The 26314-nt window shown below is 37.4% G+C and overlaps 1 protein-coding gene across 2 annotated transcripts in view; it reads left to right on the top strand.

Annotated features, from left to right (window-relative positions):
* LOC143040773 (uncharacterized) overlaps positions 1-26314 on the top strand; it is a 241748-nt gene that overhangs the window by 42371 nt on the left and 173063 nt on the right. For both annotated transcript variants that reach the window (XM_076212205.1, XM_076212204.1), the window contains exon 2: positions 23673-23796. In XM_076212205.1, coding sequence (XP_076068320.1) covers positions 23686-23796 — 111 coding nt within the window. In that variant the 5' untranslated portion in view covers positions 23673-23685. The remainder of the gene's footprint in view (positions 1-23672; positions 23797-26314) is intronic.

Below are 26314 nucleotides of genomic sequence, written 5' to 3'. Positions count from 1 at the left end.
ATATATATATATATATATATATATATATATATATACACACACGCACACACACACAGTGGAAGAGACAACAGTGGAAGAGAAATGGAACATACTGTTGGATAATTACAATGAAGGGGTAAACAGGCATGTACCAAGACAAAAGCGAGAGAGAGAGTACATTAAATGTTGGTTCAACAAAAGATGCAGTGAGGCAAAAGACAGAAGGGACAAAGCTTGGAAAAGGTGGAGAAAAGACAAAAAACAAAGCAAATGGCAAATTTATATAAACTATAGAAATGAGTATGTTAATGTGAGAAGAGAGGAGAAAAGGAACCATGAGAAGGATATTATAGATAAATGCAAAGATCAGCCCAAACTATTCTACCGGTATGTAAATGGTAAACTAAAAACCAAACAGGAACTAGTGAAACTACGCCAAGGAAATATAGAATACACAGATGAATTAGAGATGGCCGAAATCATGAACAACCACTTTAAATCTGTCTTCACCAGAGAGAAAATACAAAATTGGGACGTAGATAATAACAAACATTCTCCCCACATGAGTGAATTTACAACATCACAAAAAGAAATATCTGAACATCTATCAAAATTGGACGTCAGAAAATCACATGGCCCGGATGGAATTGCAAATTGGATTCTAAAAGAATGCAAAGAAGAGCTAACGGACAAATTACACATCATAATAAATAGCTCACTCAAGGAAGGAAAGATACCTAATGACTGGAAAAATGCTAACATTGTACCAATATATAAAGGAGGAAACAAGGAAGAACCCACCAACTATAGACCAGTATCACTAACAAGCACTATAGCCAAAATTTGTGAGAAAATCATCAAGAATAGATGGGTAAAACACCTGGAAGATAACAACATATTAAACCCAAGACAATTCGGGTTCAGACAAGGTAGATCATGCACCACAAACTTGATATGCTTCTTCTCAAGACTAATAGACATAGTGCAAGAAAGAAACGGATGGGCTGATTGTGCATTCCTAGACTTGCAAAAAGCATTTGACAAAGTACCACACAGAAAACTACTAAAAAAACTGGAACACATAGGAGGAATACGAGGGGACCAACTAAAATCGATGGAGGACTTCCTGACTGGAAGAAAGATGAGAGTAGTACTCAGAGAAAAATATTCAGATTGGAAAGAGGTGATCAGTGGAGTACCGCAAGGATCTGTACTGGCTCCAATAATGTTTGCTATCTATATGAATGATATGGACAAGGGTGTGAACTGTTACATGAGCTTCTTTGCTGATGACACCAAACTGTTAAGGAAAGTAGAAACTGACAAGGACTGTGAAGCACTGCAAGAAGATCTGAATAGGGTATGGAACTGGAGTCAGAAATGGGAAGTGGACTTTAATACTAAGAAGTGTAGCATAATGGAGTTTGGAAAAAGCAAAAACAGAATATCAAGAAAATATACAATTGGAACCAAGGAAGTAAAGAAAGTAGGATCCGAAAAAGACTTGGGAGTTATCACAAACGACTTGTCCTATGATACACAGATTAACAAAATTGTCAGGGAGACTTACAACTTGCTAAGATCAATAAAAGTGGCTTTTGCTTACCTAGACGAAGACATGATAAAAAAAATATTGGTTACATTGATAAGGCCTAGACTAGAGTATGCGGCGACATTGTGGTCCCCCAGTACCAAAAAGAACATAAAGAAAATAGAAAGAATCCAAAGAGCAGCTACAAAAATGGCACCTGCACTTGCAAACCTATCATACGAGGAGAGATTGGCTAAACTGGAGCTACCGACACTGGAGCAAAGAAGAGAGAGAGGAGACCTACTGACCATCTACAGAATCATGAAAGGCACAGAGATACTTGATAGAGAAGAATTACTAAACTGGGACAAGAGAAACACAAGAGGACATGGAAGGAAATTAAGAAAACATAGCTATAGAAGAGAACTGAAGAAAAACAGTTTTCCACATAGAGTTTTAGACACTTGGAACAAACTGGATAATGAAATAGTAAGCGCAAAAACCATTCACGAGTTTAAAAGCAAACTAGACACTGAGATATACAATGGCGGGACAACACGAGCATAGCTCCCCTTCCCGCAAAATACAACTAGGTAAATACACACTCCACCGAACGGACGGCGTAGAAGACGTTCTGAAGAAAAAGTGAAATTTTCGTGGATCCCAAAGCAAAGGAAGTACCTATTGTATTTACAGGGTGGGGGGGAAATTGCTCGTGGTGTAGTGGGAAAGTGAGGAAAAAGGAGAAGGGGAGGGATTACTGAGGGAAATGGAAGGAAATGAGGAAGGAGAGGACTTGGCCCAGGCAGGCAGATGCCATGTAAACAAAAGAGGTCCCGACCAATTTAGTGATGACGAAATGTCTAACAAAAATGTAAAGATTAGAAACATAGATAAGAACAATTCAATGGAAGGTGAGGATAACAATTTCCAAGGATTTAAAGAGGGGGAGGCGGATACCAACCTCCCCCGACTAGCAAAACTGGAGGAAAGGCTTGAACGAATGACTGAGCATTGGGAGATTAGGTTCGGTAAAATGTCAAAACTTGCAGAAAAGGTTCAAAGATTGGAAGAACTAGAGAAGGCGAACAATAACTTAACTGATGAAATAGAAGAACTAAAAAGACAGTTAAGAGAAGTAAAAGAGGAGAATAAAGAATTAAAAAGGAACAATAAAGACAATAAAGAAACAATAGCAAAAGAGGCAGAGGGGTGGAGGAAGATACAAGAAAATAGTAAAGCTGCATTTTCTGATATAATTAAACAGCAAATGAAAGAACTAACTGAAGACTCAGTTATCAAAGTGATGAGACAAAAGGAGAATATTGTAAGAGACTTAGCAGACAAAAAGAAATGTATAATTATATTAGGAATGGAAGAGAAACATAACCCAGATAGAACCTCAAGAATCAAAGAGGAAAATGAAAAAGTAAGCAGTTTACTACAATTAGTTCAGGAAGATGAACCAGAAATAATGAAACAAATCGAAGAGAAGTTCAGACTCGGAAAGTATAGTACAGATAAGACCAGACCAATTAAGATTAAATTCAGGTCACATACGACGGCAGAGAATATCTTATCCAAAACAGGGAAACTAGCAACAAGTGAACAATATAAAAAGGTATGGATAAAAAGGGAAATGAATAAAGAGGAAAGAGAGGAAGAAAAAAAGAAAAGACTTGAAGCTAAGGAAAAAAACGAGAACAGAACAGAGTCAGAAAAAGAGAGATTCTATTGGAGAGTAGTGAATATGAAACTAAGGAAATTCGACACACAGGAGAAAAACAAAAGGGAAACAGAGAACACAATGGAAGTGGCAGAAAACTAAGAGTGTCTTACACAAATATAGATGGATTAATTACAGGATTGAATGAGCTGAATTATTATTTGAAGGAAAAAGAACCGGACATAATGGGAATTGTAGAAACAAAATTAAAAGGTCCACTACCACCCAACAGTGTAGGACATGATGCATATAATTATTGGATTAGAAACAGAGAGACAAAGCAAGGGGGTGGAGTTATGTTCCTAACTAAGAGGTGTGTCACATATGAAAAGAATACAGTAGAGATGATTATGATCGAAGTGGAAGACAGAGATAAGAAGAGCAGTAAGTTTGTGATAAATTATGTTCCTCCGAAAACAGCCTCGTGGGAAGAGAGTGAACATAAAAGTATGTTAGAGGACACAAAGATAACATTAAATAAGATAATGGAACATGGAGGAAGAATAGTTATTATCGGCGACTATAATTGCAAAGAAATCTGCTGGGAAGAGATGACAGTAAAGGGTGGAGACGGCTCATGGGGAAACGCTCTACTTGAGATGATTACTGACAATACAATGACACAGTGGATACAGGAGAACACTAGGTATAGAAATGAGGAAGAACCATCGAGACTAGACCTAATAATTACATCTGAACCTAGAATAGTGGACAAGATTGAATATAAAACACCAATAAGTAAAAGTGACCACATATTGATTGAACTGGAACTAAATGAAGAAAAATACATGAAAAGAAATGAACAATATAGAAAAGGAAGAATGATGTATGAAAAAACAAACTTTGATAAAATAAGAGAATTCTTTCAAAAAGAAAACTGGGAAGAAATATACAAAGAAGAAACAACAGTGGAAGAGAAATGGAATATTTTGACAAAAATTTACAAAAAAGGAGTGGAAAAGTATGTCCCAAGACAAAAACAAGAAAAAGAATATGTAAAATGCTGGTACAATAAAAGTTGTAGGGAGTTAAAAGACAAAAGAGACAAAGCTTGGACCAGATGGAAAAAAGACAGAAGGCCTGAAAAATGGAAAATATATACTTGTTATAGAAATGAATATGTACAAGCATGCAGAGAGGAAAAGAGAAAATATGAAAAAGATGTCATAGAAAAGTGTAAAGATCAACCAAAACTATTTTACAGATTTGTAAACAACAAATTGAAAAACAAACAAGACTTGGAGAAATTAAGACAAGGAGGAGTTGAATACACAGAGGAAATTGAAATGGCAGAAATTATGAACAAACATTTTAAATCAGTGTTTACAAGGGAGAACATACAACCTGAAGAGATCGAATGGAAAGAGAAAGTCCCTCCCATGAAAGAAATAGAAGTAACAAAGAACGAAATATTGAAACACTTGAGTAATCTTGATGGCAGAAAATCGCATGGACCAGATGAAATAGCAAACTGGATTTTGAAAGAATGCAGGAATGAACTGGCAGACAAAATACATAGCATAATAAACAGTTCCTTGAAAGAAGGAAAAGTCCCAGAAGATTGGAAAAAAGCAAATATAGTACCCATATATAAAGGAGGAAATAAAGAAGACCCTAACAACTATAGACCAGTCTCTCTAACAAGTACAATAGGAAAAATTTGTGAAAGAATTGTCAAAAGTAGATGGGTAAAATATTTAGAAAACAACGTGTTAAATCCAAGGCAAATTGGATTCAGACAAGGACGATCATGCGTCACCAATTTAATATGTTTCTATTCAAGGCTAATATATATAATACAAGAAAGAGATGGATGGGCTGATTGTGCATTTCTAGACTTAAAAAAAGCCTTTGACAAAGTATCACATAAGAAGTTGCTTAAGAAATTAGAAACTGAAGGAGGAATACAGGGCAAACTGCTTAATTGGATGGAAGACTTTTTGCAAGAAAGGAAAATGAGAGTAGTGATATGAGACAAACACTGAAAATGGGATGAAGTAATAAGCGGTGTTCCGCAAGGAACAGTTCTGGCCCCAATAATGTATGCTATATATATTAATGATATGGATGAAGGAATTGAAAGCTATATGAGCTTCTTTGCAGATGATGCAAAACTACTGAAAAGAGTGAACACGGAAGAAGATTGTGAATCACTACAGAATTATCTAAATAAAGTACAGGAATGTAGTAGGAAGTGGGAGATGGAGTTCAATACAAAAAAGTGTAGTATAATGGAATTTGGAAAAAGCAAAAACAGAATAACAGGATCATATAAATTGGGAGAAGAAGGAATAAAAAAAAGTAGAAAATGAGAAGGACCTGGGAGTCATTGTTATGAATAATATGTCACCTGAGAAACATATAAATAAGATTTTTGGAGAAACCTATAATTTAATAAGAACAATCAAAGTTGCATTTACATACCTGGATGAAGAAATGGTGAAGAAAATTCTAATTACCCTGATAAGACCAAGATTGGAATATGCAGCAACGATATGGTCACCAAGTACAAAAAAATGTATAAAAAAAACTTGAAAGAATACAAAGAGCAATTACAAAATTGGCACCAACACTCTCAAAACTATCATATGAAGAGAGACTAGCAAAACTTGAACTACAGACACTAGAGCAAAGAAGAGAGAGAGAGGAGATTTGATAGCTATTTACAGAATCATGAAAGGCATAGAAATTACTGATAGAGAGAACTTGATAAAATGGGATGATAGAAATATAAGAGGACACGGAAAGAAAATAAAAAAAGACAGCTATAGAAGAGATGTGAAAAAGAACAGCTTTCCTCACAGAGTAATAGACAGTTGGAACATGTTAGATGAGAAAGTGGTGTGTGCAAAAACAATACATGAATTTAAAAATAGTTTAGATAAAATGAGATATGAAGACGGGACACCACGAGCATAGCTCCCCTTCCCGTAAAATACAACTAGGTAAATACAACTAGGTAAATACACACCCTTTCACCGAATGGACGGCGAGAACTGGTGTTCCAAAGAAAAAGGAAAAACTACGTGGATCTCAACATCCAGAGAAGTGCCTTTTTGTATTTATAGGGAAGGGGAGTGCTCGTGGAATAGTGGGGAAGTGATAGGGAAGGAGAAGAGAAGGGATATTGAGGGAAATGGAAGGAAATGAGGAAGGGGAGGACTTGGTCCTAGAGTCCAGGCGGCTTGTAAACAAACGCCGAACGGATGACTTGGATCTCGATGATGGGACTAACAAAATTGTAAAGATCAGAAACATAGATAAGAGCAGTTCAATGGAAGGTGAGGATAATAATTTTCAAGGATTTAATGAGGGGGCGGCGGATACCAACCTCCCCCGACTGGCAAAACTGGAGGAAAAACTTGAACAAATGACTGAGCATTGGGAGATTAAGTTTGGCAAAATGTCAAAAATTGCCGAGAGGTTTGAAAAATTGGAAGAACTAGAGAAGGCGAACAAAAACTTAACTGATGAAATAGAAGACCTAAAAAGACAGTTAAGAGGAGTAAAAGTGGAGAATGAAGAATTAAAAAAGAACAATAGAGACAATAAAGAAACAATAGCAAAAGAGGCAGAGGGGTGGAGGAAGATACAAGAAAATAGTAAAGCTGCATTTTCTGATATAATTAAACAGCAAATGAAAGAACTAACTGAAGACTCAGTTATCAAAGTGATGAGACAGAAGGAGAATATTGTAAGAGACTTAGCAGACAAAAAGAAATGTATGATTATATTAGGAATGGAAGAGAAACATAACCCAGATAGAACCACAAGAATCAAAGAGGAAAATGAAAAAGTAAGAAATTTACTAGAATTAGTTCAGGAAGATGAGCCAGAAATAATGAAACAAATCGAAGAGAATTTCAGACTCGGGAAATATAGTACAGACAAGACCAGACCAATTAAGATTAAATTCAGGTCACATATGACGGCAGAGAATATCTTGTCAAAAACAGGGAAACTAGCAACAAATGAACAATATAAAAAGGTATGGATAAAAACGGAAATGAATAAAGAGGAAAGAGAGGAGGAAATAAGGAAAAGACATGAAGCTAAGAAAAAAAACGAGACCAGAACGGAGACAGAAAAACAAGAATTCTACTGGAGAGTAGTGAATATGAAATTAAAGAAATGGAAAATAACAGAGAGAAACACAAAAGAAACAGAGAATACAATGGAAATAACAGAAAGTTAAAAGTATCCTACACAAATATAGATGGACTAATAACAGGACTGAATGAACTGAACAAATATCTGAAAGAAAAAGATCCGGACATAATGGGAATTGTTGAGACAAAATTAAAAGGTCCACTACCACCCAACAGCATAGGACACAATGCATATAATTATTGGATTAGAAACAGAGAAAAAACAAGGGGGTGGACTTATGTTCCTGACTAAGAAGGATATAAGCATGAAGAGTGTCACATATGGGAACAATAGAGTAGAGATGATCATGATAGAAGTAGAAGATAGAGATAAGAAGAGCAGAAAGTTTGTAATAAACTACGTGCCCCCAAAAACAGCCTTGTGGGAAGAGAATGAACATAAAAGCATGTTAGAAGACACAAGAATAACACTAAACAAGATAATGGAAGATGAAGGAAGAATAGTTATGATGGGTGACTATAATTGCAAAGAAATATGCTGGGAAGAGATGACCGTAAAGGGTGGAGAAGACTCATGGGGAAGTGTTCTACTTGAGATGATTACTGACCACACAATGACACAATGGATCCAAGAGAACACTAGGTATAGAAATGAAGAAGAACCATTGAGACTAGACCTAATAATCACATCAGAACCTGAAATAGTGGAAAAGATAGAATACCAGGCACCAATAAGCAAAAGTGACCACATATTGGTAGAACTAGAACTAAATGAGAAAAAATACATGAAAAGAAATGAACAATATAGAAAAGGAATATTGATGTATGAAAAAGCAAATTTTGATAAAATAAGAGAATTCTTCCAAAATGAAAACTGGGAAAGAATACACGAAGAAGATACAACAGTAGAAGAGAAATGGAATATTTTGACAAAAATCTATAAAAAAGGAGTAGAAAAGTATGTCCCAAGACAAAAACAAGAAAAAGAATATGTAAAGTGCTGGTACAATAAAATTTGTAGGGAGATAAAAGACAAAAGAGACAAAGCTTGGGCCAAATGGAAGAAAAACAAAAGACCAGAAAAATGGAAAATATATACTTGTTATAGAAATGAATATGTACAAGCGTGCAGAGAGGAAAAGAGAAAATATGAAAAAGATGTCATAGAAAAATGTAAAGATCAACCAAAACTATTCTACAGATTTGTAAACAACAAACTGAAAAACAAACAAGATTTGGAGAAATTAAGACAAGGAGGAGTTGAATACACAGAGGAAATTGAAATGGCGGAAATTATGAACAAACATTTTAAATCTGTGTTTACAAGGGAGAACATACAACCTGAAGAGATTGAATGGAAAGAGAAAGTCCCCCCTATGAAAGAAATAGAAGACAAGCAGGAGTTGAATACACAGAGGAAATTGAAATGGCGGAAATTATGAACAAACATTTTAAATCTGTGTTTACAAGGGAGAACATACAACCTGAAGAGATTGAATGGAAAGAGAAAGTCCCCCCTATGAAAGAAATAGAAGTAACAAATTGAAAGCTATATGAGCTTCTTTGCAGATGATGCAAAACTATTGAAAAAAGTGAACACGGAAGAAGATTGTGAATCACTACAGAGAGATCTAAATAAAGTACAGGAATGGAGTAGGAAGTGGGAGATGGAGTTCAATACAAAGTGTAGTATAATGGAATTTGGAAAAAGTAAAAACAGAATAACAGGATCATATAAATTGGGAGAAGAAGGAATAAAAATAGTAGAAAATGAAAAAGACCTGGGAGTCATTGTTATGAATAATATGTCACCTGAGAAACATATAAATAAGATTTTTGGAGAAACCTATAATTTAATAAGAACAATCAAAGTTGCATTTACATACCTGGATGAAGAAATGGTGAAGAAAATTCTAATCACCCTGATAAGACCAAGATTGGAATATGCAGCAACGATATGGTCACCAAGTACAAAAAAATGTATAAAAAAAAAATTGAAAGAATACAAAGAGCAATTACAAAATTGGCACCTACACTCTCAAAACTATCATATGAAGAGAGACTAGCAAAACTTGAACTACAGACACTAGAGCAAAGAAGAGAGAGAGGAGATTTGATAGCTATTTACAGAATCATGAAAGGCATAGAAATTACTGATAGAGAGAATCTGATCAAATGGGATGACAGAAATACAAGAGGACATGGAAAGAAAATAAAAAAAGACAGCTATAGAAGAGACCTGAAAAAGAACAGCTTTCCTCACAGAGTAATAGACAGTTGGAACATGTTAGATGAGAAAATGGTGTGTGCAAAAACAATACATGAATTTAAAAATAGTTTAGATAAAATGAGATATGAAGACGGGACATCACGAGCATAGCTCCCCCTCCCGTAGAATACAACTAGGTAAATACAACTAGGTAAATACACACACACACACACCACAAGAAAAAGAATATATAAAATGCTGGTACAATAAAAGTTGTAGGGAGTTAAAAGACAAGAGACAAAGCTTGGACCAGATGGAAAAAAGACAGAAGGCCTGAAAAATGGAAAATATATACTTGTTATAGAAATGAATATGTACAAACGTGCAGAGAGGAAAAGAGAAAATATGAAAAAGATGTCATAGAAAAGTGTAAAGATCAACCAAAACTATTTTACAGATTTGTAAACAACAAATTGAAAAACAAACAAGATGCGGAGAAATTAAGACAAGGAGGAGTTGAATACACAGAGGAAATGGAAATGGCGGAAATTATGAACAAACATTTTAAATCTGTGTTTACAAGGGAGAACATACAACCTGAAGAGATCGAATGGAAAGAGAAAGTCCCTCCCATGAAAGAAATAGAAGTAACAAAGAACGAAATATTGAAACACTTGAGTAATCTTGATGGCAGAAAATCGCATGGACCAGATGAAATAGCAAACTGGATTTTGAAAGAATGCAGGAATGAACTGGCAGACAAAATACATAGCATAATAAACAGTTCCTTGAAAGAAGGAAAAGTTCCAGAAGATTGGAAAAAAGCAAATATAGTACCTATATATAAAGGAAGAAATAAAGAAGACCCTAACAACTATAGACCAGTCTCTCTAACAAGTACATTAGCAAAAATTTGTGAAAGAATTGTCAAAAATAGATGGGTAAAATATTTAGAAAAAAACAATGTGTTAAATCCAAGGCAATTTGGATTCAGACAAGGACGATCATGCGTCACCAATTTAATATGTTTCTATTCAAGGCTAATATATATAATACAAGAAAGAGATGGATGGGCTGATTGTGCATTTCTAGACCTAAAAAAATCTTTTGACAAAGTACCACATAAGAAGTTGCTTAAGAAATTAGAAACTGAAGGAGGAATACAGGGCAAACTGCTTAATTGGATGGAAGACTTTTTGCAAGAAAGGAAAATGAGAGTAGTGATATGAAACAAACACTCAAAATGGGATGAAGTAATAAGCGATGTTCCACAAGGAACAGTTCTGGCCCCAATAATGTTTGCTATATATATTAATGATATGGATGAAGGAATTGAAAGCTATATGAGCTTCTTTGCAGATGATGCAAAACTACTGAAAAGAGTGAACACGGAAGAAGATTGTGAATCACTACAGAGTGATCTAAATAAAGTACAGGAATGGAGTAGGAAGTGGGAGATGGAGTTCAATACAAAAAAGTGTAGTATAATGGAATTTGGAAACAGCAAAAACAGAATAACAGGATCATATAAATTGGGAGAAGAAGGAATAAATAAAGTAGAAAATGAGAAGGACCTGGGAGTCATTGTTATGAATAATATGTCACCTGAGAAACATATAAATAAGATTTTTGGAGAAACTTATAATTTAATAAGAACAATCAAAGTTGCATTTACATACCTGGATGAAGAAATGGTGAAGTAAATTCTAATAACCCTGATACGACCAAGATTGGAATATGCAGCAACGATATGGTCACCAAGTACAAAAAAATGTATAAAAAAACTTGAAAGAATACAAAGAGCAATTACAAAATTGGCACCAACACTCTCAAAACTATCATATGAAGAGAGACTAGCAAAACTTGAACTACAGACACTAGGGCAAAGAAGAGAGAGAGGAGATTTGATAGCTATTTACAGAATCATGAAAGGCATAGAAATTACTGATAGAGATAATCTGATAAAATGGGATGATAGAAATACAAGAGGACACAGAAAGAAAATAAAAAAAGACAGCTATAGAAGAGATGTGAAAAAGAACAGCTTTCCTCACAGAGTAATAGACAGTTGGAACAAGTTAGATGAGAAAATGGTGTGTGCAAAAACAATACATGAATTTAAAAATAGTTTAGATAAAATGAGATATGAAGACGGGACACCACGAGCATAGCTCCCCTTCCCGTAAAATACAACTAGGTAAATACACACACCAGAATAACAGGATCATATAAATTGGGAGAAGAAGGAATAAAAAAAGTAGAAAATGAGAAGGACCTAGGAGTCATTGTTATGAATAATATGTCACCTGAGAAACATATAAATAAGATTTTTGGAGAAACTTATAATTTAATAAGAACAAAGTTGCATTTACATACCTGGATGAAGAAATGGTGAAGAAAATTCTAATCACCCTGACAAGACCAAGATTGGAATATGCAGCAACGATATGGTCACCAAGTACAAAAAAATGTATAAAAAAAACTTGAAAGAATACAAAGAGCAATTACAAAATTGGCACCAACACTCTCAAAACTATCATATGAAGAGAGACTAGCAAAACTTGAACTACAGACACTAGAGCAAAGAGGAGAGAGAGGAGATTTGATAGCTATTTACAGAATCATGAAAGGCATAGAAATTACTGATAGAGAGAATCTGATAAAATGGGATGATAGAAATACAAGAGGACACGGAAAGAAAATAAAAAAAGACAGCTATAGAAGAGATGTGAAAAAGAACAGCTTTCCTCACAGAGTAATAGACAGTTGGAACAAGTTAGATGAGAAAGTGGTGTGTGGAAAAACAATACATGAATTTATAAATAGTTTAGATAAAATGAGATATGAAGACGGGACACCACGAGCATAGCTCCCCTTCCCGTAAAATACAACTAGGTAAATGCACACATATATATGTGTATATATATATATATATATATATATATATATATATATACGAGAGTATTAGAGTCTGTGTTAGTATTAGAAATTGAGAGTGAGTGGTTTGAGGTAAAGGTGGAGCTGCATCAGGTATGTGTCATGTCACCATGGCTGTTCAATGTATACATGGATGAGGTGGTGCGGGAGGTAAATATGAGGGTAATGGGCAGGGGACTGGAGATGGTTAAAGAAAGTGGAGAGAAGTGGGAGTTGAGCCAGTTGTTGTTTACTGACGACACTGAGCTTGTGGCAGGGTCAGAGAGGGGGATTTAGGAAGTTAGTGATGGAGTTTGGGAAAGTATGCGATAGAAGAAAGTTCAAAGTAAATGTTGGTAACAGTAAGGTGATGAAATGTACAAGGGGAGAGAATGGCAGCAATTTGGACTTAAGTCTTGAAGAAGAGAGGCTGGAGGAAGTGGATAGCTTTAGGTAGCTGGGGTTGCATATGGCAGGAAAGGGAGGACTGGAGGTGGTGGTGAATTGTAGATTGAAAGAAGCAAGTAAATTCTTTGGTGGATTAAAAAGTGTCAGGAAAAATAGACAGTTGGAAATGGATGCAGATATATTATATCTGCAATTCCTCTCTCAGCGCCTTCCTGTTTATCCTGTTATAATCCTTTTCCAGATCCATAAAGGCCCAAAAAACATCCTTACCTTTTCCTAAAGCTTTCTTATATATCTGTCTTAACACAAAAATGTGATCCACGGAACCCCTACCTATCCTAAACCCACACTGTTCCTCACCAATTACTCCTTCTGTTCTTCTAGTCCTCTCAATCAAAACCCTCCCATAAGCTTTCCCAACTACAGTTAACAAACCGATCCCTCTGGAACTACTTCATTCACACTTGTCCCTTTTTTCCTTGTAAAGCAGAACTATACAGACACTCCTCCAGTCCTTCGGCACTCTACCCTCTTTTAGACCAATAATAAACAACCTCAACAGCCAATCCACCATCACTGTACCTCCCTTTTTTAGATGCTCTGCATGACACCCATCTAATCCAGGTGCCTTATCTACTCTTATCATTTTAATAACTGCTTTCATCTTATCTTTCCCTCCCTATCCTCCTTCGCATATAGCAACTCCCTAAAATACCCTGCCCATCTTCCTCTCACTACTGTCTCTTCCATTATCATATCTCCATCTGCACCTTTTCTTCTATAATTGATTCGCCTCTTCCTCTCTTAATTTCTTTCCAAAACATCTTCTTATTATTTTCAAAAGTTTCTGTCATACTCTTACCCCATTTCACATCTGCTCTCCTCTTTGCCTCGTTTATCTTATGCTCTGCTTCTCTTCTCTTTTCTTTGTACCTCTCATTTGATTCTCTTTTGCTATTTTGTAACCAATCTGTGAAAGCTCGCTTCTTTTCTTCTACAACCTTCTTTGTTTCCTCATCCCACCATTCACTAACCTTCTTTTTTTCCTCCTAACTTGTTACACACACTATCTTTACATAATAATAATAATAATAATAGTAATAATAACAACAATAATAATAATAATAATGGTAATGATAATGATAATAATAATGATAATAGTAATAATAATAATAATAACAATACAATAATAATAATAATGATAATAAATATAAATGATAAGTAATAATAATGATAATTAATAATAATGATAATAAATAATAATAATGATGAATAATAATAATGATAATGAATAATAATAATGATAGATAATGATAATAATAATAATGATGATAATGATAATAACAATTATAAAACAATAATAATTATAATAACGGCAACATCAATAATAATAACAATAATGATAATAGTAATAGTAATAAAAGCAATAATATTGATAATAATAATAGTAATAATAATGATAATACATACATATCGTGAACTGCTACATGAGCTTCTTTGCCGATGACGCCAAACTGCTAAGGAAAATAGAAACTGATGAGGACTGTGAAGCACTGCAAGAAGACCTAAATAGGGTATGGAACTGGAGTCAGAAATGGGAAGTGGACTTTAATACTAAGAAGTGTAGCATAATGGAGTTTGGAAAAAGCAAAAACAGAATATCAGGAAAATATACAATTGGAACCAAAGAAGTAAAGAAAGTAGGATCCGAAAAAGATTTGGGAGTAATTATCACGAACGACTTGTCCTATGATATACAGATTAACAAAATTGTCGGGGAGACTTACAACTTGCTAAGATCAATAAAAGTGGCGTTTACATACTTGGACGAAGACATGATGAAAAAAATATTGGTTACATTGATAAGGCCTAGACTAGAGTATGCAGCGACATTGTGGTCCCCCAGTACCAAAAAGAATATAAAGAAAATAGAAAGAATCCAAAGAGCAGCTACAAAAATGGCACCTGCACTTGCAAACCTATCATACGAAGAGAGATTGGCTAAACTGGAGTTACCGACACTGGAGCAAAGAAGAGAGAGAGGTGACCTATTGACCATCTACAGAATCATGAAAGGCACAGAGGTACTCGATAGTGAGAACTTACTTAACTGGGACAAAAGAAACACAAGAGGACATGGAAAGAAAATAAAAAAACATAGCTATAGAAGAGAACTGAAGAAAAACAGTTTTCCTCATAGAGTTTTGGACACTTGGAACAAACTGGACAATGAAATAGTATGCGCAAAAACCATTCATGAGTTTAAAAACAAACTAGACACTGCAAGATACAAAGGCGGGACAACACGAGCATAGCTCCCCTTCCCGCAAAATACAACTAGGTAAATATACCAAAGGCTTTTTCCCCCTACACGGGGGGGGTAGCCAAAAAGAAAAAGGCATAGAAACCACTCCCACCCATTCCATTTCTTATATATTCCACTCCCCTCCACCCTCCTCCCTCCCTCTTATCTTGGCACCTCCTGGATGACGGGTAATCCCTGCATCCTGTCCACTGTCCTGGGTCAGAAGCAGTGTTGCAAGACAAAGCACATCCACAGAAAGACCACTTCATTAATTCGACGACCCCACTTCTCTCTCTCCGCCACCTCATGCAGAAAAGGAGAAGACGGGGAGAAATCCCTTCGGGCTACGTCAAATTATTTCTCACACATACGTGCTTCCTCACCCCCCCATCCCCCACCCGCTCCCCCTCATGCATCACAGCATCATCTATACACAACCCCTCTCCATTCACTCCTATCTTCTGTCCTCTCCCGTCCTTCCTCCACAGACATTCCTCTCTTTTGTAATGCTCCTTTCACCCCATCCATCCATCTCATCCTAGGACGCCCCCTCGTATTCACTCCTTCCACCTCTGTTTTCCACACTTCTTTTACTAATCTTTCTTCACTCATTTTTCCATGTGTCCAAACCATCCCAACACTCTTTCATCAACTCTATCTCCCAGTTCCCTTTCCACCCCTGTTCTCCTCCTCACCTCCTCATTTCTCACTCTCTCCAGCCTAGTAACCCCTATCATACTTCTCAGACATTTCATCTCAAACACATTCAAACTCCTTTTCTCTTCCTCTCTCATGTTCCATGTTTCTGCACCGTACAATTCTGTTGGCACAATCACTCCTTCATATAACCTCCATTCCCAGATGTCTATTTCTCATTACACTTTTCAATCCACCAAGGCATTTACTCACTTCTCTCAATCTATATTCTACCTCCACCCCCACTCTTCCCTTTCCTGCCACATTCGCACCCAAGTATCTAAAACTATCCACTTCCTCCAGTCTTTCACCCTTAATGCTCACTTCCAGCCTGTTGTCATTCTCTCCCCTTGTACATCTCATCACCTCATCACCCACATTTATCTTCAGCTTTCTTCTAACACACACCTTCTCAAACTCTGCCCCTAACTTCCTCAATTCCTCTTCTGATCCCGCTACAAGCACAGTGTCATCAGCAAACAACAACTGGCTCACCTCCCACTTTTCTCCATTTTCTTTAATCATCTCCAACCCCTGACTCTCGTACCACTCCATCCATGTAAAGATTGAACAGCCAGGGCTACATAACATATCCCTGATGAAGTCCCACCTTTACCTCAAACCATTCACTCTCTCCATTTCTAATCCCAACACAAGCTCTACTACTCTTGTAAAAACTCTTGACAGCTCTTAACAGCTTTCCTCCTATCCCATATATCTGCAGTACCTCCCACAGTGCCTTCCTATTTACCTTGTCATAAACCTTTTCCAGATCCATAAAAGCCCCCCCCCAAAAAAAAAATCCTTACCTTTTCCTATATCTTTCTCACATATCTGTCTTACCACAAAAATCTGATCTACACAACCCCTAATCATCTCCAACACCTGACCCACTACCCTTGCATTCACCTCTCGTAACACCCTATCCATGTAAAGATTGAACAGCCAAGGCGACATAACACATCCCTGATGAAGTCCCACCTTTACCTCAAACCATTCACTCTCTCCATTTCTAATCCTAACACAAGCTCTACTACTCTCGTAAAAACTCTTGACAGCTCTTAACAGCTTTCCTCCTTTCCCATATATCTGCAGTACCTCCAACAGTGCCTTCCTAATTACCTTGTCATAAGCCTTTTCCAGATCCATAAAAGCCAAAAAACATCCTTACCTTTTCCTATAGCTTTCTCACATATCTGTTTTACCACAAAAATCTGATCTACAAAAACTCTAACTGTCCTAAACCCACACTGTTCCTCACCAATTTCTCCCTCTGTTCCTCTCCTAATCCTCTCAGTCAAGACCCTCCCATAAGACTTCCCAACTACACCCAACAAGCTGCTCCCTCTGTAACTACTACACTCACACTTGTCCCCCTTTCTCTTGTAAAGCGGAAATATACAGGCACTCCTCCAGTCATCCGGCACTCTACCCTCCCTTAAACAAACATTAAATAACCTCACCAGCCAGTCCACCATAACTGTACCTCCTTTCTTCAGACATTCTGCATGGCATCAATCCAGACCAGGTGCCTTACCTGCTCTCATCATCTGAACAGCTGCTTTCACGTTATCTTTCCTTATTTCTCCTCCATTTTCCTCACTCATCACTCTCATTTTCTTGTCGCTTCTCACTGCAACTACCTTTCCCTCCCTATCCTCCTTCACATTTAGCAACTCCCTAAAATACTCTACCCACCTTCTCAATGCCTTCTCTTCCATTATCATCTCTCCATCTGCACCTTTTACTTTTTCGTTTCTATTTGATTCGCCTCCTCTTCCCCTTATAATTTCTTTCAAAACATTTTATTACTTTCAAAATTTTCTGTCATACTCTTACCCCATTTCACATCTGTTCTCCTCTATGCCTCCTTTATCTTGTGCTTTACTTCTCCTTACTTTGTACCTTTCATACGATTCCCTTGTCCTAATTTGTAGCCAATCTATGAAAGCCTGCTTCTTCTCTTCTACACCTTTCTTTGCTTCCTTATCCCACCACTCACTACCCTTCCTTCTATTTCCTGTCGCCTGCCTTGTTCTACACACTATCTTTGCACACCTTTTGACTCCCTCCTTGAACCATCCCCATTCCTCCTCCACCCCTAGTTCTACTTTATCCTTCACTCCCTCCCACTCCTCTCTCAGCTTCTTATGCTCCTTCTCATTTTCTTTCTCATTGAAGCAGTTCACTCTAAACTCCTCCCTACCTTCTACCCTTTTCCTCTTTCTCCACCTATTCTTCACTCTCAACTTACCTTTCACCAAAAAATGATCCGATATTCCCCCACTCTCTCCCTTTAGAATATGTATATCCTTAACTCTTCCTACTATACTCCTGGTCACTATATAGTCCATTAAGGCTCTATCTGTGACCCTTCCATCCACCTCCCTCTCCCATGTGTACTTATGCCTGACTTTCTTCCTAAACACTGTATTTGCTATCATCAACTCTCGAGACACATCTCCGCCATATTTTTTTCCCCTGGAACTCCATACTTTCCAGTCACTCCGTCTATTGGTTAATTTCCTACCCTAGCATTAAAATCTCCCAATACAACTACATTGTTATTTCTCCCTAATAATATGCACTCATTTAAATCTATCCAAAAAGCCCCCCTTCTACGCTCTTCTCACTACCAGGTCCATATGCACTTACAAAAACCCAGTCTCCCTTCCCAGTTTCACCCTCATCCACATCAACCTTGAAGAAACTTCCTTCCACTCCAGTACACGTTTACCTATCTCTTCACTTACTAGTATACCCACCTCTTCTTTCCCTTGTTCCTTCTTCACCCCCCAAGAACCTCCGTACTACTCTCCCAAACTCACACTCACCCTTCCTTCTCAACTTAGTTTCACTCAATGGTAACACATCCATCTTTCTTCTCACAAACATACTACCTATCTCTTTCCTTTTACTCTAATCTGTACCACATCCACGCACATTAAAAGACCCAAACCTTAGGGTACTGCTTGGAAAACTCCTAGACCGTCTTATGCCTTTGCCTTTTTTAGGAATGTCCCCTGTGGGGCTACATATAGCAGAATTCCTATTCCTATCCCCCATCCAGTATTTGTCGCCTCGTACGACTCAAGTGAGAAGACTTGGTGGCAACATTCTTTTCCCCCACCACAGGGTAGGCAAAAAATGAAATGAATATTCAGAGAAATGGTACAGGACAGTAACAAGGGGTTGCGGGAAAGCATAACGGAGGGACAGTCGAGTTATAATAAAAGTGTCATCATTTCTCTCTGAACAGAGTCTTCCTCTAACACAGACAAAATGATGTGTGGCTCTGGTCTGTAGGGGCGCCCCATATAGACCCTAAAGTATTAACTGCATGCTATTTTGCCACAATAACATGCAGCCAATACCCCAGACGGGGTAGTAGTAGTAATAGTAGTAGTAATAATAATACATACATACATATACCAAGGCTTTTTCCCCCTTACAAGGGAGGTAGCCAAAAAAGAAAAGGCATAAAATCATTCCCACCCATTCCATTCTTGAATACACTCCACACCCCTCCACCCTCCCTCTCATCTTAGCACCTCCTGGATGACGGGTCATCCCTGCACCTTGTCCACTGCCCTGGGTCAGAAGCAGTGTCGCAAGACACAGCACATCCACAGCAAAGCCGCTTCATTAAATCGGCGACCCCCCCTCTCCGTCCCCCCATGCATAAAAAGAGAAGACGGGGAGAAATCCCTTCGGGCTGCGTCAAATTTTGCTCACACATACTACCTCTATTGGTTGCCCAATAAGGTGGAAATGAAAACGCTGAAGGTATTTTCAAAGTGTAATTTCACAGGAAATTTACAATATAAGTTCTCACTGGCTCACTCTCTCACACGTGATTTGAATTCAATTCCCGCTCGCTCGTGACTACCACCACGCTTACTCACGCTCGTTAGCGTCTCAAAATAACAATAATAATAATAGTAATGATTATAATGATAATAACAATAACGATGATGATGATAATTATTACAATAACAATAACGACAACAACAACGACAACAACGTCAACAACAACGACAACAACAACGATAACAACAGCAACGATAACAACAACAACAACAACGATAACAACGACAACAATAACGACAACAACAACGAAAACAACAATAATAACAATAATAGCATTAATAATAATAGTAATAATAGTAATAATGATAATAGTAATAATAGTAATAATAATAATGATAATAATAATAATGATAATAATAATAATAATGATAAGTAACAATAAATGGATGTGGTGGTGCGAGAGGTAAATGGAAGGGTGGTGGGTCAGGGATTGGAGATGGTTAAAGAAAATGGAGAAAAGTGGGAGGTGAGCCAGCTGTTGGTGAGTGTTTGGGAGAGTGTGTGATAGAAGAAAGCTAAAGATAAATGTGGGTAAAAGTAAGGTGATAATATTTACAAGGGGTGAAAGTGGCAGCAGACTGGAAGTAAGCATGAAGAGAGAGCAACTGGAGGAAGTGGGTAGTTTTAGATACTTGGGTGCAAATGTGGCAGGAAAAGGTGGAGTGGAGGTGGAGGTAGAATGTAGGTTGAGAGAAGCGAGTAAATGCCTTGGTGGATTAAAAAGTGTAATGAGGAATAGACATTTGGGAATGGATTCTAAGAGGAAACTATATGAAGGAGTGATTGTGCCAACAGCACTGTATGGGGCAGAAACATGGAACATAAGAGAGGAAGAGAGAAGGAGTTTGAATGTGTTTGAGATGAGGTGTCTGAGAAGTATGATGGGGGTTACTAGGCTAGATAGAGTGAGAAATGAGGAGGTGAGGAGAAGAATGGGGGTGGAAAGGGAATTGGGAGATAAGTTTGATGAAAGAGTATTAGGATGGTTTGGACACATAGAAAGAATGAGTGAAGAAAGACCAGTAAAAGAGATATGGAAGGCAGATGTGGAGGGAGTGAACATGAGGGGACGTCCTAGGATGAGATGGATTGATGGGGTGAAGGGGGCTTTGGGGAAGAGGGGATGTCTGTTGAGGAAGGACGTGAGAGGACAGAAGACAAGGTTGAATGGAGAATGGTTGTATATGGATGTTGTTGCGATGCATGAGGTGGAATGGATGGGGGGATGAGGGTGAGGTCTTATATTCTAATTCTGTTAGCATTATGCATAGATGTACTATACAACAAAAATTGATGCGTTAGCAGGCGTGAATCTTCTAGAACAATCAAATTGCCATATCTGTTTACATTAATTATAATTTTATTCTTGTATGCAAAAGTTGAATGAATGGGAGATAGATTAGTATATTATTAAAATTTGAATCATTATATTATACTTTTAGTATATGCTGATTTCTGTGTGTAAGGAATGAATGTAGACAATTTAATTCAATTGGCAACTATTTTGAGACGCTAACGAGCGTGAGTAAGCGTGGTGGCAGTCACGAGCGAGCGGGAATTGAATTCAAATCACGTGTGAGAGAGTGAGCCAGTGAGAACTTATATTGTAAATTTCCTGTGAAATTACACTTTGAAAATACCTTCAGCGTTTTCATTTCCACTTTATTGGGCAACCAATAGAGGTAGTATGTGTGAGCAAAATTTGACGCAGCCCGAAGGGATTTCTCCCCGTCTTCTCCTTTTATGCATGGGGGGACGGAGAGGGGGGGTCGCCGATTTAATGAAGTGGCTTTGCTGTGGATGTGCTGTGTCTTGCGACACTGCTTCTGACCCAGGGCAGTGGACAAGGTGCAGGGATGACCCGTCATCCAGGAGGTGTTAAGATGTGAAGGAGGGTGGAGGGGAGTGGAGTGTATTCAAGGATGGAATGGGTGGGAATGATTTTAAGCCTTTTCCTTTTTGGCTACCTCCCTTGTAAGGGGGAAAAAGCCTTGGTATATGTATGTAACAATAAATCCTCCATCCACTCATGAAGAAATTTGTGCAACAGAATAAGATACAATCAACCCAAAATAATGTAACATTATTGACAAATTCTTCTCCAGAATAAGGCTCAATCCCATGGCATCAGAAAACAAGAAAATAGCTAAAGAATATACAATATAAACTAGATAGAAAAGCTGACCCACCCTTCTGCCGAAAAACATGCACCAAGTCATCATTAAAGAGGGCTATTCCTCCCGCACATTGCTCACAAATATCACTCAACAAAAGACTTTCTGACAGAACAGTAATGATGGCAATAGACATAAACAGGTCTTTTGACAGTTTCTAGAAAAGATGATTAATAAATAATGATAAAATGTATAATAATGACAAAAACTTATCATTTTCCTGGCTAGCAGATAATGTACTGGTACTGTAACTGTGCTTATATTGGAGGTTTGACTGCTGACGCATGTGCAAAGCCAGACATACAACTCCAATGAATACTACATATGCTAATGCAAATTGCACTACAAATCCCATTGCAACTATTATCAACGTTTTGATTATAATTACAACCACATCTACAATTAGAATTACAACTACAACTAAATTACTACAACTTACCACTAGTACAACTTTTTAACTGCAACTGCCGCTGCTATGGCTGAAAAATCTCCTGGTTGGCAGAGAGTGCAGACTGTTACTATATCTGTCCTTAAACTTGAGTTAATACTGCTGATGTATGTAATACCTACAACTAAACAACCATTTGCTGCAGCCTCCAGAAAAACATCCTACATACTCCACTACATGGCAGAACACATACACACCAAGAGACATCAAAATAACACCCAAATACCATCACAAAAACACTCTCTTCTCTTCCTCCACAACCACCAGACACCAACCTCCAGAGGCATATCCATAATCATATCACTCACTGCTCCATCAACAAACTGAAAGACAACAGAGTACTGCATGACAGAACCCCTGATATCCATCCTTCCGAATCCTCTCTCCTCCGAGAGGACAGAGTACACCTGGCCATGCTACAATGCGGCCAACATCCAACCCTTCTAAGTAACCAGAAAAGGCTGGATGACAACATCGCAGAAAATTGTCCAGGATGTAACACTTCACCTATACAACACAGAATATTATGGAAGGCGAGTTGTACATAATCATGCACGCCAACAATACAATATACATTCAATAAGGGATTTGTGGGTAAATCCCGTTCCAACCATGGCACTCCTCTGGGAGACGGGACTGGTCGGCCAGTCTAAGGAACAAAAACAACAACAAATATGACCACAACTATCACTATGGTTTTAATTACAAATATGATCACGACTACAACAATTACATCTACAAGTGCTGCAACTAAAATTACTACAAGAACAACTATTACAACTACAGCTTATCTATAGCTCTTGCAACTATAACTCCTATAACTACAAACTACATCTATTGCAGTTAACTAAAGCTGCTGCAACCATAACTGCTGCAGCTAGAAATGCAACTGCCATTTTTGTAACTATAACTGCTGCAACTACAGCTGTTACAATTGTCACTGCAACTAATGCAGTACTGCTGTAACTACAATTGCTGTGCCTATGAACACTGCAAATTCAACTGCTGTAACTGCAATGGCTTCAACTATAATTGTTGAGACTACAATTACTGCAGCTACTACAGTTACAATATTGCAACTACAACTGCTACAACTTCAGTGACTGTCATGGGAAAGGCTGCAGCTGAAGTCTTTGTAATGGGAATGGTTGCAGTTCAACTACTACAACTACAAACACTGCAGTTACAACAAATGTAATGACTGTAAATACAAATGTTGCAATTACAATGGCTGCAACTACAACTATTGTAGCTACAACCATTGTAACTGGAATTGCTGTAACTACAACTGTTGTTTACAGGTGTATGAGCTAGATGCGCAGGTGTGGGACAGTAATGGAATCACGCCGACAGAGGGCTCTGCAGGTGGGTAGTGCCTCCTTCAGGGACATGACCTTCATTAGTGCACAGCAGCTGGAGCACCAGGTATCTATTTACCTATTGGCATTTGTAGTGCACAGGTGTGCATGTACTCGTGTTGTTGTATGTGGCGATATGTGACGTGTCTCTTTATATCAGAGACTCTGAGTGTTTGTTTATATGTTGAGTTCGCTTGACTAATTGGCTCAGTACCACTGGAAGCGCCACATGATATGATAGGCTGCTCGCATATTTTTCTTACATGTATATGTTTTGTATATGTCCACGCCACCTCGAAGGGTTGGCGGCGCGAGGTTACAGAGGGTGTGGGAAAGACAGTCATCACTGCACACTTCCATCTTCTTTATTTATGCCCTTCGTTCTTGATCACATACAGACGGTGTGTAAATGTGTACAGGTGTGTGGTTTCTGCAAATTATATCACAATTTAATTTGCACTCACAATTAATCAATAATGAAATACACTTCATCATCAATTTAACAATCATCAAAGTCAACTTCACGATTCCTACCATGAATTTGTTTGTCCGCCTCCATAACATATATCCTAAAATATCTTCGTCATCCACAATTATTCTGAGAAACAAAATACATCAATCATTAATATTACCTCTACATTGACTCTTTACATATTATTCCATCAGTCACATTATCTAAACACAAGTTGCTCAGTCAATGCTTACCAATAATGGTTTCCCAGACACTTATGGTAATGGACATCTTCACAGCTCAATGTCTAGACACAGAAAGGACAGCTATCATTACGAACCTGGCGAGGGAAACTGGCACTACTTTCTTCGCGTAGTACTACATTTAAGGGATTATGAATAAATTAATCATGTTCTACATTCTTGCTTCTCTAGTGTTTCTTTAATCTTGTTTTATATTATTATACACACTGGACCACTATATTCCATCAATCTTATACAATAACATTTTCCATTCTATGTTACATACGACTCAAAACCAGGTGCTCAACCTCACAGGCCGTAATTGCCGTTACTTCTATGTAATACATCTCTTTACATGTACATCAATTCAATATACTATTACAATTCCATGCATTATACAATATTTCCATACATAGTGCAATCGGCACTCACAGTATACGTTTTGTTCTTTGTGTTATCAACCCATAAGAAGTCTGGTCAAGCTTCTTAGATGTCTTAGATTGTTTAGTTGTGTTTGTTAAGTGTTTAGCTGTTGTGTTTAGTTGTGCATTATTGTGCTTCTTTATGTGTCTAGCCAGGTATGTGTTTTGTTTATTGCAGTATATAACCGCAGTACAATTGTTTGAACATTAAAGCCAAATTTCTCTTTGGTTTACTTCATTGTATATATGAAACATTTATCTATCATCTACACAAGTGTGCATAGACATGTGCAGTTGCATACATGAGAACATCGATCTAATTGTAGTATACAGGAAAGGAGCTACACTTGTGGGGTCTTGTCTCTTATTCTTCACTTATCATACTTAGTCTTAAATTTATTTATGGTTCCAGCTTGAGCTATATCTAGGGGTGTCTTAACAGCATTATAGACTCATGGACAAAGCAGTGTGCTGGGGCTCGTATTAACACAATAATCTATTCTTAATCCAAACCCAAGTTATTGTAGATAATGTTTTATAAAACATGCATTTCTAAAAAAGAAAGAAAAATTCTATAGCTCAACATGTCTATTCATTGACAACAAGTACAGTAAAATCTCAAATAATTAGACTGTAGGTATAGAGAATGCTTAAGTAATAAGACCAATTAGATTAAAGAAAAAAGAAATACAAAAACTGATGAAAAAACTCAGGTACGTGCAACACAAATCATTTGCAAATCCATATTACTAATTACAGATATAGATATAGGTATGTAGTTGTGCACATGAAGCCTGTGACAAATATGTCATCCTAGAATTACACATGCAGTGGTCCCGTCCAGCAACACAATTTGCTCTGTCACCCCTCCTGTGCTAAACACAGCAAAATAAAACCTTAAATTACCCTAGGAATTGTTGGTAATTCGCTTTGTGATTAGCACAAGAGGGTTGGGGGTGCATGTCCAACAACACATTGATATGGACCAAAAAAGGTCTCCTGTCGGCATGCTCTGCTTTTGTAATCCTTTGTACATACCACCCACTACCTCAGGTTGCTGAGGCTATATCCCTTAAATTCAACCACTCATCTCTCTAACAAATCACACAGTGGCAGATGAACTGAGTGCATATCACTCGATTTAGCTTAACATATAAAAAGTAGACCAAAGTACAACTCCAGAACCTAAATATAATAAACTTCAGCAACTACTCCACTAGACAACCTCCTCAACATACCTACAGGCCACATCCTCTGACTAAACAATGTGCTCACCCACCCTACAAGCACAAATAACATAGTAAACCACACATGACCTCCCCTCAGACCACTTTCCAATAAAGACTACCACAGAGCTAGAAGGAAAAACACATCTTGTATTCAAAAGAACATTCATAAAAAAAAAAAGTAATTGGCAAAAATGTATAGAGAATAAAACAAAAATAGAGACCTTTGCTATAGACAGTATTG

This window comes from Oratosquilla oratoria, chromosome 29, assembly GCF_046742065.1.
Source record: "Oratosquilla oratoria isolate Oo_2021 chromosome 29, ASM4674206v1, whole genome shotgun sequence".
NCBI lineage: Eukaryota > Metazoa > Arthropoda > Malacostraca > Stomatopoda > Squillidae > Oratosquilla > Oratosquilla oratoria.
The sequence above is the reverse complement of the archived record's forward strand: the minus strand, read 5'-3'. Positions and strand labels throughout refer to the sequence as shown.